This window comes from Poecilia formosa, unplaced genomic scaffold, assembly GCF_000485575.1.
Source record: "Poecilia formosa unplaced genomic scaffold, Poecilia_formosa-5.1.2 Scaffold47, whole genome shotgun sequence".
Classification (NCBI taxonomy): Eukaryota; Metazoa; Chordata; class Actinopteri; order Cyprinodontiformes; family Poeciliidae; genus Poecilia; species Poecilia formosa.
Genome location: NW_006799986.1, coordinates 205929 through 225041, shown reverse-complemented (window position 1 = coordinate 225041; position 19113 = coordinate 205929). Strand labels below are relative to the sequence as shown.

At 41.9% G+C, this 19113-nt stretch overlaps 2 protein-coding genes across 3 annotated transcripts in view; both read right to left on the bottom strand.

Annotated features, from left to right (window-relative positions):
- The window catches only part of LOC103138198 (1-phosphatidylinositol 4,5-bisphosphate phosphodiesterase delta-4), a 22287-nt gene extending 5356 nt beyond the window's left edge, over positions 1 to 16931 (bottom strand). Inside the window, exons 1-16 of the mRNA XM_016671574.1 lie at positions 16466 to 16931; positions 12910 to 12961; positions 11940 to 12098; positions 9818 to 10046; positions 9551 to 9680; positions 8955 to 9186; positions 7655 to 7856; positions 7370 to 7514; positions 6123 to 6275; positions 4683 to 4844; positions 3287 to 3437; positions 3080 to 3196; positions 2014 to 2192; positions 1787 to 1919; positions 1568 to 1717; positions 412 to 502 (exon numbers count right to left, since the gene is read on the bottom strand). Coding sequence (XP_016527060.1) covers positions 412 to 502; positions 1568 to 1717; positions 1787 to 1919; positions 2014 to 2192; positions 3080 to 3196; positions 3287 to 3437; positions 4683 to 4844; positions 6123 to 6275; positions 7370 to 7514; positions 7655 to 7856; positions 8955 to 9186; positions 9551 to 9680; positions 9818 to 10046; positions 11940 to 12098; positions 12910 to 12928 — 2252 coding nt within the window. The 5' untranslated portion in view covers positions 12929 to 12961; positions 16466 to 16931. The remainder of the gene's footprint in view (positions 1 to 411; positions 503 to 1567; positions 1718 to 1786; positions 1920 to 2013; positions 2193 to 3079; positions 3197 to 3286; positions 3438 to 4682; positions 4845 to 6122; positions 6276 to 7369; positions 7515 to 7654; positions 7857 to 8954; positions 9187 to 9550; positions 9681 to 9817; positions 10047 to 11939; positions 12099 to 12909; positions 12962 to 16465) is intronic.
- Positions 16932 to 18578: 1647 nt separating this feature from the next.
- Positions 18579 to 19113, bottom strand: part of cnot9 (CCR4-NOT transcription complex subunit 9) — a 7053-nt gene continuing 6518 nt past the window's right edge. For both annotated transcript variants that reach the window (XM_007552232.2, XM_007552233.2), the window contains one exon: positions 18579 to 19113. This exon is cut by the window's right edge and continues 197 nt beyond it. The gene's annotated coding sequence lies outside the window, so the exon portion shown is untranslated.

Below are 19113 nucleotides of genomic sequence, written 5' to 3'. Positions count from 1 at the left end.
ATAAACGATAAAATCTGTTGCTTCAACTAATCATGGATCTTTAAGCTTCAAAATATTCTCAGAGAAAAAGAATAAAATGCAGAAGTTGAGTCCTGAGTTGTTGATTTTACACCTCAACAATCCACAAAATGGGAGAAAAAGATGAGGATCAAAGTGCTGCAATGTCCTAGTCAAAGTCTAAATTTAAACCTCAGACTGACTGGAATGATGCACCTGTTTGTTCTTAAATAGTAACACTGGAGTTTTCCTTCATCTCATTTGGCCCAGCAGGTGAGTCCAGGTAAAAATGTAAAAACGATGTTCCAGGTGAGTCAGTAAACATTAGAAAGTTTTCTATGAGTTTAGAAACAACTAAAACACTAAAACATGAACCGGAGTGAAGCTGTGAGGTCAGAGACGCCGTGACGCCTTCATGTGAGCTCTGAGACGCTGACGTTAACGAAGACGGAGGACGGAGGGATGGCCGTCCCGTCTTTAGACAGCAGGTGGATGTGACGGTAGCCTGGATGGAACAAAAGAAGGTATGGCAGGCCAGTTTATCATAAAATCAGATTCAACACATACATTTACATTTTGACAGTTATTAATGATGCCAAATGTAGTGCAAATTAAATTGGAGATATTTTGAAAACAAATAATGATGCTGCAAAAGGTATGGCAAACTGTGTTGACATAAAATCGGTCTCATCTGAGTATGTGAAATCACATTCCAGATATCTGAAAGTCAGAATGACATCATTGATATTTTTGAGTAATTTTTGTGTTTGTCAAAACATCACAGATTGATGCAGCATTTTGACATTAAAATTAAAAAAGGGGAAAAGTCAATTTTGAAATGTTTCACTGTCAGCAGCACTTTTAGCTCCTCAAAGCCGTTTTAAGTGAATTCTTTGAGTCTTGGCAGAGAATAAAAGCAGAAATTATTAGCAGACTTCTGCATTTGCCGTCTCTTTCTGTCCCATAATGCTGGTTTCTTTCTCTGTTCTGGCATTATCTGACTATTTTGTGCAGAAAATCCAAAAGTCTACAGGCATCTATTCGGACAGCTCAGTGGCAGCATCGTGGGGCTTACACAAAGGCTCTTAATTCAGATCTATAAAAATTTTATTTTGACAAATTACAGTTAGATTTGAAACCCTGAACTGTAATTACAGATGTCGACTCTTCAGATGACATATTTTGATAAATCTTGAAAAGGATTTAATCATCAAAATGTGATTAAATTTATTTTGACTTCTTCCTCTTAGACAAAATGTGAATGCAGATATATTAAGTTATTATGCAGGATGTTCAAAATGTTACAACATATTATTGGGGCAACGCTAAGAAAAAATAATCGTAAAATTACGAGAATAAAGTCATATGAGAATAAAGTTGAAATACTAGGAGAATAATGTCAATATAACTTTATGCAGGTAAAATTATGGCTTTACATGAAAAAGTAATTTCATTTTACCTTTTCTTTGTGTGGCGCTTAAGTTATAGATGTGTCTACTAGTCAAAACGTCTCTAATTACATTCCTGATGAAACTGATTTTATGTGATAACAGCTTGCCGTAGGGCTCACCTGGCTGGATGCAGGTGAAGGGAAGTGTGAACTGTCCGATGAAGTCGTTCCTGGACGTTTTGTCGTGGTCCTCCACCACGAAGCGGACCAGCGCCAGCTCAGGCGAGTGGACGACGAAGTTCAGAGTCTCGTTCCAGACGGGGTTGAACCCTGGAGGTCAGAGGTCAGCAGCCAGGTGAACACCCCGCTGTTCTGCAGGTGGGCTGGTGAGTTTCGTACCGTTGTTGTTGATGTGGCTGGTCTCCTCCCTGGTTTGGTCCTGAGGGACGCCGTAGATCTCCACCCTGACCAGCGGGTCCACGATGGATCCCTCCTTCTGGTTGACCTTGGGCAGCTGCTGCGCGCTGATCACCTGCCGCGACACACACACACACACACACACAGTCACCTGGAGACTCACCTGACCCACCAAACACCCTCTGACCCGCGCTGGAGAACAGCTGGACCTGGATGGACAGGCGCGCCGGCTTGTAGCCCGGCCGGTCCTCGGGTCGGTCCGGACTGAAGCGGCTGTCGGCGTCTCTCATGAAGTCGGGCTTGAGGACGTAACCGCAGCAACCGTTCTGCCTGAAGCGGCCGTCGTTCAGGTCCATCTCCAGGCCAGCCGTCTGGAAGTTCAGAGCCACTTTGAGACGGAGAGAAAAATAAATTCATTAACTTTCATTTTTCCAGACATAAAAATGAATCAGAGACGAGACGATTCTCTGCTTCAGGAATCTTCTGATCCTGAGAGAATCATCTGCTCAGCAAACACTCCCAGCTTTATTTATCCCTGTCTGACTTTCTTTGCACACATTTAAACATTTTACATCCTGAATGAATCGTTTGTTAAGCAGTTCTGTTTGTGTGGCGTTTGTAAAGCTGCCAAGTCAAAAATCAACAGCAATAATATGGATTATTCTTTCTCTTCTTTCAGAAGAGAGAAACATTGTGCTTCGATTTTATATTTATAAATTCATTCATTTATAAATGTCACATTTAGTAAGCTAAATATTTAGCTCAGAGATAAATATTTAGGTCGCTAACTAAATATTTAGTGTGACGCAAAATATTCAGCTTGTTAGCATCAACAGATTTAACTTCCTAAATAATTATTTAGTTAGTAAGCTAAATATTTATTTTGAGGTTTGTTTAGTTAGCAGACTAAATACCCAGCAAGCTAAATATTTATTTACCCAATTAAGTATTTAGCTACTAGGCTAACTTGCTAATTATGCTAAATTAACTAAATTATTTCTGTTAGTTTTTGACTGTGGCGTTAGAAATGGCCGATCTGTGCAGAGGTCAGAACGGCGACACGCCGCCACTCGTCAGACTTACGGGGGAATTATTCAAGTTCTCTGGATGAACCAAATCTGATTCTCAAAGGTTAGCTTCTAAAATAACTGACAGTTTGCCCATATTTAAATGATGCATTATGCAAACCTTCAACTGAAAGTCAGTCATGTTTAAATGACACAGGAAATGTTCAGTATTTAGCTGACACCAGCAGGTGGCGGTGTTTGCTCATACCGATCTGGCAGCCCACGTTCCACATGTCCTGAGGGTTGTAGTTGGACGAGTCGGTCCTCAAGCCGCTGGGGTACGTCCTGCACAGCTGCCGAGCGTTGCACCGAACGAACTCTGACCCTAAAGAGGAACACACAGCAGCCTGAACACTGAGCTCCTGCACGATGTTCTGTCTAAAAAGTCGTAACTTCTACAATAAATCCTTCTTACCTGCGTCCTTAGCGAGCTTCTTTGCTTTGGACTCAGAGAAGGACGACATCTCATAGCACTTGGCCTGAGAGCGAGCGTGCTCAAAGCCGTGAAAGTGGACGCTCTTGCAGTAGACCACCAGGTCTGACAGCTCCCTGGACAGTTTGGACTTCTGCAAAACACACATAGGATATTTAAAAGACAAACTACTGGATTAATGGTTGCATTTTCTGCTTGAACGCCTGATTCTTCAGGGTTACAGAAACATCCGGTTAGACCAGCAGAGGCTTGGTAAATGATCAGAAAGTCAGATTTTGCTGGATTGCTAAACATTTTTAATAAACTTGGATAAACATGAACACTGGGACTGTTGACTCATCATCAACATCCTCTCAGAGCAAACAGACAACAAATCATGTCTGAAACCAGTAAACAGGAGCTAAACCTCAAGGAGCGTTCGCCTCAGAGACACAGAACGACGACTTTCCTTCATCTGTGCTTCAGGAGTTTAAATAAAAGCAAGTCAGGATTTAGCTCCAGCTGTATTTTTTTAAATCAACGTCTTTGGGTCACACGTTTATTCAGACTTCTAGAGGAAAACAACCTAAAAAAGATTAGAAACCAAAAAACAACTTAGATAACAACAGTCTCGTAGCTAATTTGTCGTTTAGCCATTTCCATGTGTTTTTCTGAAAGGAACAACGTGGCGAAGGAGGGTTGAAGTCAACCCGCCTGTAGCGCTCCCAGATCGCTGCGTCTTCACGGTTCACCAACTTAAATTTAAAACTTTTAAAAAACATTTTCAATGAAAAGTCTTATCACTTTCATACGTTCATTGAAAGTGACAAAGACCGTTCGTCTTAGGCAGTGGTGAAGACGAACATCATCCAGTAAACAGCAACAAATGTGGACTTGACCCATAATGTAAGCCAGCTAGTTAACATGTATATATTAGCAGCTAGTTAGCGATAGCTGCAACCGCCTCAAATCATAGAATGCAGTGAAGATGTCCAACTCTAACTTCTGCATGACAGGAAACGTATAATATAAATAACTAAATAGTCCTGCCATGATTTACATACTTAAGTGTTTAAACTTACATTTTTTAAAATGAATTTAAGACATTTTAAAGCCTTAATCTTACATCTGTGGACATCCTGGTCTTTCAGCCACCACCAGAGGGAGCCAGATCTGTCCTCACTCTAATAAATTTACATACCTGGGAAATATTGAGATTTTTATTTTTGCATTCATAACGCTGTGCTTCATTCGTTTGAAACAGAATCTGTTTTCACAAAACCAGGAGAAATATTTTCATTATCGATACTCGATGACTTCCTGACTGAACTTCAGAGAACAAATGATTAGAAACCGACTCTACAGTAAATCATCTTTATCTTGGATGCATCTGAACCACCTTGTTCGTCGTTTCCGCCGGCAGATCTTCTGCGCTCGGACTCTCTGCGTCACCATTCGCCATCTCGTCTTCGTCGCTGACTTCATCAGTCAACGTTTCGTCAAGGTGTGTTTCCAACCCGCCGAGTTTCTTGGCTTTCAGCAAAATCTTTCCCCTCAGCTCCTGTAGTGAAGAATCACAGGAATAAGTTTGTCTCTGCAGGAACCAGATTGTACTTCACTGTATTGTCTCCTAACTGAAGGAAGCAAAGCATCGACTAAACCCTCAGTGGAGTCTCTCGTGGCGTTGCTCCACCATTACTTCATTTAGCATTGATTGTTGTGAGTGCTCTAATGGAGAGGAGTTTATAAGTTCGAGTTACTACTGCTTTTAGTATTAGTGCTACATGGACAACAGGGAGGCTGATTAATTTTTAAAATGAGATTTTTGGATCTAAAGGGTTTATTGTTCAGGTCAACGTCTGGGAAAAACTTTTTTTATTGACAGTGATGATAAATACCTGAAGAGTCTGGAAAAAAAACTATGTAAGGAAGTAAACAGTGACCAGAAACCGACTCCAGAAAGTCTACTCCGATCTTCCTGAACTAAACTGATCATCTTTGGACCTGAAGAGGAACGATCTGGGAGCCACATAAAGACAGTTACAAAGTCGGCCTTCTGTCACCTGAAGAACATCTCCAGGTTCAGAGGACTAAAGTCTCAGCATCAGAGAAACTCATGCATGGTTTCTCTTTAGTGGCTTTGATTCCTGCAGAAGCTCAGAGAATACACTTTAAAATATTTCTGTTAGTTTTTAACTGAACGGCTTAAAGATCTGCTGCTGTTGTACCAACCTTCCAGACCCCTCAGGTCTTCTGGTTCTGCTCTGCATCAGAACCACAACCAAACATTTGGTGTTTTTATATTTGAAGCTCTTTCAGCTGCTTTGTGGCTTAAATGTGTTTCTTGAACTTCAAGTTGAAATGTGAAACTTGAACTTGCAGGTTAAACTCCAAGTCTGGCTGGTTGCTGACCACAGCTTCTATTTGCTCCATTTCTACTGACACAGATCCGGAATATTGATCCGTCTGAACAGAACCCGGACGACGGTCCGACCCAAACACCAAGACACCGTCTCTGAATGAGGTCAGCACCAGGCTTCTGTTCTGCTTTGGTAAATGTAACTGCAGAGATGGCCGTTTGTCCCAAATGATCAGTGTTTCAGCTGTTTTGCAGTTTTCTGGTTCTGGTTCTGCAGGTCAGTGACTCGATGCTCTGCTGGTTTTCTTTAGACAGAAACCTGTTCAAAAACCTCGTAGTGCTGAACACCTCCAGGAGGAACAGCCTACAGAAACCTTTAAAGTCTGAGATCTTTAATCATTCAAGTGTTGAAACAACAAACTCTTAAAACAGTTAAACATGGTGGGTTTATGTCGCCTACAGTAACGTGAAACCTGAGACCTGAGGCGAGGGAAGCATGAGGGGGATCTGTCCGTCCAGCGGGGCCGTCAGCAGCATCTCGCCCAAAATATGGCGGAGGTGTCTGGCCATGACGGTCTGCTGCTCCACGCCGCAGTGATTCTCCAGAGACACGATGACGGGGAAGTCCGATACCTGAAGGGGGATAAACTCATTAAACGCAAATATTATAACCAGTTTTTGTTGTTTTGGTAAGTTTCTGCTTTGCCTGCGGTGATGAAAACAGTCGACTGCGTCAACATTCATCTCTTTTCTCAAGGCGCTGCCTCCTCTGAGGGCGGACTTTGTGGTTTGAGGATTGAGTTGTTTTCACTTGGGTTCATTATGAGATAATTATGTCAAGGCTCTGCCGCATCCACTCAAATACATTAGAGGTTAGCGCAAATTCATTAGTGGCATTTCCCGTGATAACAATAAGGCAGATCGTCAGGAGAACGGTTCCCATGGTGACGCTTCCTGTGTTTCAGGACAACAACGAGCCACAGCAGGTTCAGCTAGAGTGACTGATGTGCAGTAAACATTATGATGACGGTATGTGGCAAAATGTAATGGTTCAGATGTTGACTGCATTTCTATGACTTTGTATTTTAATGATGTGAAGCACTTTGAATGGCATTGTTGCTGAAATCTGTTATACGAATAAACTTGATTGATTGATGAAGTTTAAAATATAAAAAATATGTTAACTGTAAAATGTAATACAATTTTAAAAACCATCATAAATGTAAGGGTGTATTCCCACCAGCCCTGTTCAGTCCGCCTTAATCCAACTCCAGTCCATTTGTCTGGTCCAAAAAAACCAAACTCCGGTCCTCCAAACCTTGGTCTGGGTTCGGTTGAAGTGAACTCTGGTTCGGTTCAAATGCATTGTGAACGCCAAGCGGACTGCAGACCGCTCCAAAATCAGGAAGTAGACTACAGCGCAGGGCATTCTGGGTAAATACAACCAAAACAAACGTGCTAGCTTAGCGCTAGCAGGAGAAATCATGGGAGAAATGACTGTGGTCCTTAGCCAAAGACTGAAGAGTTAAAATGTGACGCTGCTTCATTTGTGTTTCCATCTGGTGAAGAAGGAAGTTGCTCTCAGTGTCTTCAGAGGTTTTCATGTCATTTCCTTCAGTGGTTCTTGGTGCAGCGCCCCCACAGGCCAGGAGGGGAACAGGTTGGTTTGACTCAGAGCAGAGAGAAAGAACCACAGCAGCTGGAAAAACTCAAAGTTTGGTGCTCACCTTGAAGGCGTACTCTTTGAGAGTTGAGATAATGTCTCTGAAGAGGATTTTTGACGTTAGCGTGTGGCCGTGGTAGACGATGGGTTCCCCGTCGCTGCCGTCCCAGCAGTCCACCTCCACACAGCGGCAGCCTCTCTTCAGCGCCCTGCAGTCAGAGACACATTACTACCAACTCAAGGTTGACAAGGTTGACCAACTCAGGAGTCATAAAGACAGTCAGACATTTTCCTTTCTGCCGTTTTAGCATGAAAACGTGTTTTGGTGGTGAGTTGGTGCAGTGCTCACTGGATGTAGGCCTCCAGGCTGCTCAGGCCTCTCAGCTGGTCCTCCAGCAGGTAGGTGTTGTGTGAGGAGGAGATGAAGTAGTGGCTGAGCGGCTGGTTCATGTCCTGGTGAAGCTCCAGGAGCGCCGGGTTGAATATGGAGCCCTCCTGGGAACACAGGTACATCTGGAAACCCTCCAGCGACATGGAGCTTTCCTTCACGGCTGGACGGAGGCAGAGACACGAAACATCACAGGCTTTACTCTGCTGCTTAATGAGGACGTTTAAATGTCTAACCCGTTATATCTGGAAAAAAAGAATAATACATGATTGTTTCTATTTTCCCGTACGTTTTTAAAAAGTCTTAAATTCATGTATTTAAAATGAAGGCCTTATTTCTTACGTTGGCCTTAAATACATGGATCACAAGTCTTAAATTTTGTTGTGGCAGGACTAAGGGTGAGCATTTATCATATTGCTATAATTAATCACGATACATTTCTCGTCATAATATTTTTATTATCATTGTCACAATAAATTCCAGCTTATTGTAAAAAACCTGAAGCTGTCTGTATTGTTGACATGGCTATATTTATTATTTTTCTCGATTATTTGTTCAGTAGAGATGAATGAAAACATGATTAAATGCACTCACTGTGGGCCTTTTAGTGACATAAATCACAGCTGGTGTCCTATGAATGTTTTACATATAGGAATGTTTTTCAAGGACATTATTTGTGTTTGTGTTTCTGTGCTTGCTGCACCATGCAGTCACAGATGTACAGTTACCTTAAAAAGAAGTAATCAATAGTTCTTATTGTCCCACAAAGCAGAATTATTTCATCTCTTATAGTCTATGTAGTTTATTTTTCTTGCTGGATTTTTCTGTCAGGCGAAGTTTGACATTTTCATTGCAGTCAGTGACTTGAAGCAGTCGAGGCTACCGCTAGCTGCTAATATACCCTAGCTAGCTAGCTAGTGTGTTTGTACCTATTAGGGTTAAGTGTATATTTATTTCCAGTTGGCTGGACGACGTACTTCGATGTGCATTTTGCATAAAAAAGCTTGGCACTACCACAGTTTAAAATATGTGATTTTTTTTGTATGTCTCTTGTGATATAGGTCTTAAATTTAATTCATAATGGTCTTAAAAAGTCTTAAATTTGAGTTGGTGAAACCAGTAGAGACACTGCATGGAGTTACGTCAAACTAAACCTTTTCTTCTCTATAAATTGTAGTTTTACTGGTAAAACAACCCTGAACATGTTGCTGTGAATGTGTGAATAACTCCTGATCTGAATTGGGGATTCTCAAGCATTCACCCGACTCAGAGGGTTCGTAGCGCTGGATGAGCTGCTGGGCATGCTGGGAGCTCTGGTCCCCTTCGCCCTGCTCCAGCCTCAGGAAGGTCTCCAGCTCCTCCAGCGTTAGCCGCTCTCCGTCTCCAGAGTAGTCCTGGAAAACCTTCCACACCTCGTCTCTCTGGGTCAGCATCTGGTAGAAGTGGACAAACTGCTCGATTTCCAGGGAGCCGCTCTCACACTTGTCAGCCATCTGGAAACAAAGGAACCGGTTTTTAGAAGACGTCTTTACAACAACAGAAAACGTCTGTTGGGATCTTGGGCTGTTTTGGAGTTTCATAATTATTTGGTGATAGTTTCTTATTCTGATTAGTCTGGTTCCTGTTTTTCTGCAGTTCAGTTTTTTCTTAATGAATTTATCTTATTTCTTGTCTAGTTTTTCTTAGTTACTCTAGTTTAATTATGTTTCCTACGTTCAGTTTGACTGTTAGCCTCATTTCCCCTGTGTACTCTCCACTCACACCTGCAATCAGCTAGTTAATCAGCCCAGGTCTTAAAACAAAGTCATTATTGGTTGATAATCTCCAGTTTCTCCTGCGATCGGGTCAGAGCCGTACCGTAAACAGATGCAGAGCGTTGTCTTCGTTCATCTCCACGTTCATCATCTTCAGCAGCTTCTTCACTTCTTTGAAGTTCATCTTCCCGTCTTTGTTCTTATCCGCTTTCTGGAACCAGTCTCGCACCCATCTGAGAAACGCTCAGGAAAACCTCAAGTCATAGAATCAAACGCTCATATTTAAAATCTTTAATTTCTTAGTTTTTACTCAGATTTGGAAACAGTAAAAGGAAAGCTGCTGGAGGGGGTTAAGGCAGATGTGGGATACTGGTCCTGCCTCTCTTGCTCATCCATGGTCTGGGCTTTGTGGATCAGCTTCCGGACTCCCTGGATCCAGGCCTGGGCCTCCTCTGGGGAGTCGGCCACCAGGTCCAGGTTTCCTTGGCGACCGTGAAACACCAGGGTGAAGCAGAGCTCGGCAGGAAACTCCTCGGCGATGCTCAGCATGACCTCAGACTGATGGCCCTCACGCACCGCCTCCACGTCCATCACTGAGACTGAGACAGTCATTAGCACCGTTAGCTAGCCCACCTGCCTCTGGTCCTTCACCTCTGCACAACACAGCTTCGTCTGACTGGCAACTGCCTTTACTTCTGCTGCATGACTCTGCCATCACACTGTCCGATTCCCAGTCACTACGATCAGCTTACACCAGCATCCATTGATTTTAAAAAGCGGTGCACACATCCCAGGTAAACTCTCATTTCTTCTAGTGCAGCATATGCCTGCAAAAACTTTCCAAGTGTGGATAAGCATTAGCATGTTAGCAAATGTTACCCATTTTCGTAACATTATGCTACATCATGGTGGCCATTTTGAAAAATGTTATAAAAGAGAAACAAGATCAAGACAATGTGTATCAGTGATTCTTGAGAATAGGGAGAAAATGGGTTTTAAATTTTCCCTTTTTTATTGTTTCTCAATCTTATGTATGCAAATATGACAAATAATGTTTTGGAAATGTAAAGATGCTAAGGTACAGGCTCCCAGTTGCAACATTTTTTTAAAAATTACATTTTTAATCAACCTGACCCAGAACTTTGTCATCACAATCTGACAAAAATAAATAAAAACTAATTTTTAATGACCCTACTAGTGATATTTTTACTCATTTTACTGACAAATGCCTCTCAAGAAACAAAACAAATATTATTTAAAACCAAAAACAACAAAACGGCCATCTGACGGAGTTGACACAGAACTGAAGGTGGTGACAAACTAGTGAGTAAAATGAAAAACTTGATACATGAGAAGTAATGCAATTCATGTAAAATACATTAAAATGAATTAATTGCGCATTTAAGTGAGATTTGACAACAATTTCACTGAAAGAGTCACAAAAACTCTGATGGAGTTGACATCTGACGGAGTTGACGAAATGCCAAATTACCCCAATTTATTTACGGAGCTTCATAATTTATATGACGTTATTCTGAAGGAGGCCATATTGTAGCTCATCAGGTCCATGAAATCTTTACAGTTTACTAAAATTAAGATTTATTTCACAAAATTTCACCAAGGTTTTGAAAATTGTCAGTTATGGAGTTGACACATCCTGGTTGTGACAAGCAACTTAGGAATAAAACAGAAGAAAAAACTAAAGAATAACTTAAGCTAACCGGAGCTAACTAGCCCTCTTAGCAAAGGAAGAGAAAAGACAACGTCATGGGGTCCTCAGAAGTTCTGGTGCCCCCCAATAATGCCTGATTTTTTTTTACATTCTTTTCATGTCTGACGGTGTTGACAAAAACTAGAGACAAATTTCAATGGAGTTGGAAAATATATATAAATGATTTTTAATTAAATTTATCGACACTTTTATAATTATGTATATGGCTACTTATACTTAATTGTCATAATATATAATTTTAGTATTTCTTTAATTGTTTTAAACTATTATAATGTGTTGAGTTCTGCTCCTGGACAAGGGCTTTTACAGGCATCATCCACCGACTACAATGTTTAAAATAAAAAAATATTCAGCAAACACAAGAAAAAATATACATTGTTGTGCTCACATGACACAGGTTTGTTTAGTCAGATATTTTTTAAAAAAATTATATTTTGTGTATATTTTATTCAAATTGTGTGCTTTATCCACATGACCTGTTTTGTCCCTATTCTCAAAAATCACTGGTATAACTTCACTGGATCAAAGTATTCACAGTTCCAGTATCAGATTATTTTTTGTTACCAAAGGAACTTCATGCATAACTTGCACTAAGCTTCTGGCCTGGTTCTGTTAGACATTTTGTTTCTGTTGCTACATTCCCTTCCGGCGCCCAGTTAGTTAGAAATGCTGCCAAATGCTATAATGTGAGTTTTCCTCTCCCTCCTGACGGGTCATATGAGCGAGCTGAGCCGTGATCTGACGGTGTTTCTGCACTCACAGGTGGAGTGGCCCTTCCCCGCCCATCTGGATTTGTACCAGATCGTCAGGCCGTCCTCCAGCAGGCGGAAATGACGCTGCTTCTTCCAGGAACGGGACTTGACCTTCCTCAGAGTCGAGCCCGCCATCATCAGCTTGACGTGCGGATCGTCCTGGACGTCTGAGGGGAATTATTGACATAATCAGGACAAAAACTACAAACCATGGAACACTTAGAAACATCAATTTTTCAAAACCGATTTATGGTTTTGTATCCACCTGAATAATATGTAGTTGCGCCCCTGGATCCAACCCACAATAATAGTACCATATTATTAGCATAACTGTTTTGCTAACAGTTATGCTAACTGTTAGCAAAACAAGCTAGCAGCTAGCTTGTTTTGCTAACAGCATAACCGTTTGCTATGCTAACGTTTCTCTGCATTTTGTGCTTTAAATCACTGAAGGTTTACACTAGTCCATTTGAAAGATGCAATGAGATAAAAGGTATCAGAACAAGCAGCTTTTATTTTTTATCAGGGCGGCTGTGTTTGATAAGAAACATCTCTTTCTTACTGTTTATTCAATGTCACATGCTGTTTTTATTTTGTTTTTTAATTATGTAAAGCTTTGCTGCTGAAATGTGCTATACAAATAAAATTTGATTGATTGATCTGAGTTTTCTACTTTTAGGAACATTTTTTTAAGTCCAAAATTGGAAATTTCAAATTCTGATAAAAACTTGAACCCACAATTTAAACTTTAACCAAAATATTTCCAAGAGATTTTCTCTTTTGTTTTTATGACAAACAGAAAACATCCTAAAATTCCTCCTGCATCACTGCTTTATGTCTGTCAGGATGCTGATTAGTAAAACCCTGGTATTCACTGAGGTTCTGGTTGTTATGACAACCTTTAGGTCAAAGTTCAGGATTTTGACTCGGTGTTCATTAAACCGGAAAGTCTTCAGTTTGAGGAGGTCAAAGACTCACATGAACCTTCAGCCTCCATCTTTATCTCTGGAACATGAGTGGGAATCTTTTCCTGTAAAAGAAACAGATGTTGGTGAATTTCTCTGGTCTGAAAGTCCAAACTAAACATGTTAGAAAAGAATCGCATTCGGTCAGATTCTCTGAAGGGTTTTCAGACTTTCTTAGGATTTTCTCTGGACTTCACAGCTCAGCTCAGACTTTGTTTTTGTCCAGCAGGCTGGTGCCGATTCTCTTCCCAGCGAACGGGTTTGTTGGTTGAAATAAATCATCTCCTCCCTGCTGCTGCAGGAATTTGTGGGGACGGTGTGAAGAAAGCAGCGGGACGCTGGGCTTTTATTTGTTCGCTGGACAAACGGCATTTAACAGCATGGGAGTGTTTCTGAATCTTATCTGGAAGCAGAGAGGCCAGCTCAGTGCTGACGAGGAGGAATCAGAACCGGCCCGGACCGGAACGACTTCCCTCTGATTTATTGGCTATGATGCAGATCCAGACGTTTTGATCGAAAAGGAAAAAGTCTTTGCTTCTGTTTTGACTTTTCCTCTCAAAGAAACTTAATCCCTTTTTTCAATTATTTAATTTCTTAAGAGGAAGTAAAGCCGCACAGACCCGGTCCAGTAGGAAAAGGTAACTGCTTGAGAATTTGTTGAAAACTGGCAGTGAGAGTTTTCACTGCAGAAGATGTCTGACCCACTCTGTTGGGCAGATTTGGTTAAATTCAGTTCTACTGCAGGGCTTCCCAGCGTAAACTGCATCCACATCACAGTCTTGACCAGATTTATGTCCAAACTTTGACTAGGACACTCCAAAACCTTCAGAGATAAAATGCTGGTCAGATCCTCTCCTTCAGTTAAAATTATGGTTCCAATAGTTACAGAGACTTCCAGGCCCCAGATCACCACACTGCCACCACCGAGCTTCACTGTAGCTGCTGTTAGTGTTTCTCCAGATGTGAGGCTCTTCTGTTGTTGAATTTCTTTTAGTCTGGGGCGACGTGTTGCCTCAGGTTCTGTCTAAGTGATTTCTAGATTCTGATTGTACTTTTCTGTTAAAACAACTAAACCTGAGCGACTAACAGCCTCTTCTTCTCCTGTGAAGAATCACTTTCTACCTGTTGGCCTCGGCTCAAATCAAAGCGTTTGCACTTGCAGCTGGAATCTGACAGCTGATTGTAGGAGCAGATGATGAATGAATTAATTTGTGAATGGGTGAATGGTCAGTGAGAGGTTTATATTTCTTGGTGAAGGCAGGGGTTCCACAGTTTTTGATGGCTGAATGGAACCAGGTGCTGCCAACAGGCGTTTAGTGGAATCATTAAAAAACATATGTTTTTGGCTTCACTGGTCACTGATGAGATGCAAAGGAAATAAACGGATGACCTGCTCAACGACCAGAGACGGCTTTGACTTTAATTCATCTGACCAGGTAACAGCGTGTCGACCTGGTGAACCACCAGCAGTGGGTTGAAACGTTGGGTTGAAGCTTTGGGTTGGCCTCTACGACGTCAAAAAACTGGTAGAAAGACTAAACTAAATAACGCTGTTTAAAAAAAAGGATCCAAGATTTAATCCAAAATGGTTTGGTTTCAATACAACAGTCTCTTGATAGGTACATTAAAATAAGATCCATGAATCCTGAATGATTTTATTGAAAGTCAAGGAAAAAGAAAAACATGAAACATGGTTTAAAGCCAAAATAATGTTCACTGATAAATTTATTGAAAAGGTAGATTAAATCAAAAACAGTAAAGATGAAGATGCTGATAGTTGGAATAAAGCCATTTATATAGTTTTGCTGATGTCAGTACAGACGGTTATGGCGCTGCAAGCAGAGATCATATTCACTTTGCTTTCTTATTGGGCAAGGCCGCAGTCACGCCTGCAGCTGCGACGATCCGACGACTGGAACGTCCAGCTGCAGCCTGAGCTGCCAGAGCGGACGCGATGCTACAGGCAGAGCTGCAGCTGGAGGAACCGGACAGACGGTCCATCAGTTCTGAATCGACTATCAGGATAAACGTTTCCATACGTTTGTGGCAAATCGAATCTGCACCATTAGAGACATTTGAAGCCCTCCCAGTGGAGGCATGTTGGTTCCAACAGCAACCCAGCTGATTCTGCACTGAGGAGAACGAAAGGGACCAGTTTCCTTACAAACCACAGCTGGATTGTAAGTTTTCTTTGGAAGTCTGAGGGATTCTGGCCAGGAAATCCTGTTGATGAAAAGATGGACTCCAGTGATCCAGAGCTCAAAAGGAGGTTCTGGTGAACTCCACTGCTGCTGATTCAATTAAGGCCACTGATTGTTACAGAACGGAGGAAACTTAAGATGTCCTGGTTTCTCAGGTTGAAAACACATTTGCTGCAGCTCAGTCCACAGGCAAATCGTGTGAAGGACCCTGATCTGGATGATGGGCTACTGGAACGACAAAAACCCTAAAGCCCAAAGATCTGTTGGGAGCTGAGTTGACCATCTTACGCTATTATCAGCAGCAAAAGTTCGAAAACAACATTTCCTCCTTGCTACAGGAACAGTAAGCAGACAGAGTCCCAGCTACAAACCGGATCTGATTTTGGATAACGGGCTGCTGAGAGATGGAGGAAGGTAAAGCAAGGGAGCAACGTCACAGAGGAAAAACATCTTATTCTCTCCAAAGCTCAGCACATCTCCAGGCTCATCCGCAATACACTGAGAGGTGGCAAACCTGCTGGAGGCAGATGCCTGCATCACTGCCGCACATGGTTGGTGCTGCCAACAGGCGTTTGGTGGAATCATTGCATAAAATCTGTTTTTTGGCTTCACTGGTCACTGATGAGATGCAAAGAAAGTAAAAGGGTGACCTGCACAGTGACCACAGACGGCTCTGACTTTAACCCATCTGACCAGGTAACAGTCAGCGCGTCGACCCGGTGAACCACCAGCCTGACCTCTACGCTGCTGCCTGCTGATAAACCGACCGGAAAGCAAAAGCTTTCTCAGGTTGCCGTGCAATAACTATCTCTTCCTTTCATTGTCTGTCTGCTCCGGCTTCCTTCAGCAAACTGTTTGAGTTTTAGTTGCATCTCAACCCAGAGAGGAGCTGGTAACGGTGATGCATACTTTCCACAGAGCATCGCCACGTTTGCTTGTACCATCAGAGCTGGAAGCTCCTGCAGCGTGGCAGCATCTTCCCAGCAGCCCAACCTTCAGCTGCTGGGGTGTTGCTTTATTCTGGGGGCAGTGAGTCACTTCATCAGGGAGTTCACTGATCACACACACACACATACACACACACACACACACACACACACACACACACACATGACTCAGCACCACGAGGACCAGCAGCATCTGATGGCTCTCTCAAGCTTTCTGGGGTTTTATGCAGCTCAGGAATGCTGAACCCCAGTCAGAGCTAGAGCTGTAATCCTGGATTTCCTTAATGCATCCATGTCAGGAATGTGGAACTCCAGCAGGATTTTCAGAGTAAATTAGAAGCAGAAGCAGAAACAAAGTTTTCATGCATGTGCAGCTCAGAGAAGCCAGAGTGACTCAGGGAAACGGCAGCTTGATGCTTACCTGAGGGATGTGCTCCTCGGATCAGAGCGACTCCAGGAGAGACCGAGGCTTTAAAAACTGGGAGGACTGGAGGGGAAGTGAGTCCCAGTCTGACTCCTCCCTTCCCTTTCCTCCAGTCCTGCTGCTGCTGGGTGTGAGAAACCTGATTCCCCAGCGGCTCTGCAGCGCTCCCTCCCTCCCTCCCTCCTCCAGCTCCGCCTCGTCCCGCTGCCTTCCTGCCCGGCCACTCCCTCCTCTCACATCAGCGCCGCGCTGCAGGACTTTCAGCTTCCTGATTATTGGGAACAGTTGCCATTAAACCATGCATGAGAACAATAACCTCCATTAGAGGCTCACTCTCAGTTCCTCTGATTGTAGAGAGGGAGGAGATCTTCTTGATAAAACTGCATTTAAATCTAATCAAACCAAACAGTGACTAGAGGACAGAGTCCTGATCTCCGGCTGCAAAGCTTCACATTTTCCTCCCAGTAAACCCAGTTCTCCAGATCACACAGGTTCATACGACGCATCAGAAATCTTCTGGAAAAACTTGAAAAGTCGAAAAATTTTTACTTTTTATGATTTTTCTAGAAAATTTGAGATTAGTCTCTAAATGTCAGACTTTTTTTTGGTCAGAAATCTGACAATCTGCTTTTCCCCTCATGTGTAACAGCCTCAATATGCCGTTGCACCAAGGAGATGATGTCATCAATAAATGGTAACACTTTATGAATGTTTGTTGTCGTCATTCTGCAAATAATGGCATTTTTAATTCAAAGTTGCATTAAAAGTGTCATTATTTACTGAATGACATTACATAACAGTAATAAACATTCATTAATACTTCATGTTTGTGACATGGAGAAGTATAACTCATGTGAGTTTTAAATGCTGGTAAATAAAGGGTTAAACTGGTGAAGTGTTGAAGAACCGTCTCCCTCATCAGATGGAAACTCGGCCTGATCGCTCGGCTCCATTTGAGCCGCTGCAGCTTTTAAACTGCGGCTTGTCTCCCAGCGGGATGAGACTCAGGTGTTTTTCCTCCGTGATGCTTCCTGTCCATCCGTCCTGGTCTGAGGGGTTAATGGAGTCCATGATGCTGCAGGAAATGAGCCTCATTAAGGCTGTGAGGCTCCAGAGCTGCAAACTACAACCAGGACTTTCCACCAAGTCTCTCATTACCTTCCCCAAAACATAAGACAAAACTGTTTTTAAAACCTGATGGCACATTTAGAGTTGACCTGTTTTTTGTTTTGATTTTTCAAGCCACTGGATTAAATTTGCATAAACAAATGACACTAAAAGTAACAGAAATAAACGTTCAGGTCTAGTTTTCTTGCCGTTTACGTAAAGATTAAAAATTTGAACATTGCAACATTAGTGAGAATTTTGCTGCGATGCTAATTAGCAACACCAGGCACTTAAGGAGTAAAATGCTGTTCAATTTCAGTATTTATTCAGACTTTAGAATAGAAACAAAATGATTTTAAATAACTATCATTATGCTGTTTTATTGTCTTTTGAGCTCCTAGCTCTTTTTTTGCAACAAAAATCAGTTTTACAAATCAAATTTCAACACGTATTTTTGAGCAAATACTGGTTTTTATTTAGTCTTTTAAATAGTTAAATATAAAAAAATAATTTTACTGTATAACTTACTAGACATATTTCACTGGCTATAAAAACATTTTATTGGAATATGTACTTACAATATATTTATATTTTTCTTTTATTAAGGCTAAGATGCATAATCAACATACATTCACATAATTTATTATTCTACAGTTATACCTACTTATTGCTTGTTAATCATTTCCATTCCTTAGTTGCCTGAAGTCGCCAAATAGCTTCACACCTAAAATTTGAATAATTTTGGTTACATTTCTATTCTAATATATGCAGGTGATATTAGTAAGTCTCAGTATATTTTTATTGCACAACGTAGCTCAAGCTTAAGATTTACGGAGTTTATTGGCGAAATTGAATGGAGTGAACCATGCGCAGTTCACACTCCGACCACTAGATGGTACCAAAGGATTTCTCATGATATCCTTAGTATGAGAGGAATGTGTCAACATTTTCCCTCCTGGCATCTGACTAACTTCATTAACAGATGAAGTCATAATTTCCTGAATATGTTGAAAAATGTTTATTTAGAAACACTCAGAGGCCAGGAAATCATCTCTGTACAAACAGCCAACCTGTCCAGAAGGACGCTGCATGACAGAAACTGCTGCCTACGATACAGAACACAGTTCACCCATCAGAAGTTGCATGAGCGTGTTGCTGGAGACGACGGGTTGCTAAGGGAAGTATCAGCAGCAAACGGGAACGTCAGCAGCAACTCAGACGACCATCAGAGGGAAGTGATGTCATCACAAACCTCTGGTTGATCAGCACATTCTCTCAGTTTTTGCAACGCTTCACCTGATGTAGTTCCTGTTTGTTCATTTAATCTGTGAAATGTCTCACCTAAACACTACTGCCAAACAGTTCAGAAAAAATATCATGTCTCAGTAAAAGATGTATTCTACCGTTTCTGAAATTCAAGAGTTCGCAATCCAAAAAAAAGCCCCAAAAAGCCCTCCGTCTGTCCATGGTCGGTCCGCCGTGGGCGGCTCTGAGGACAGTCCTAGCACCAGGGTTGGTGGCTGCTGGAGGCCGGCCGG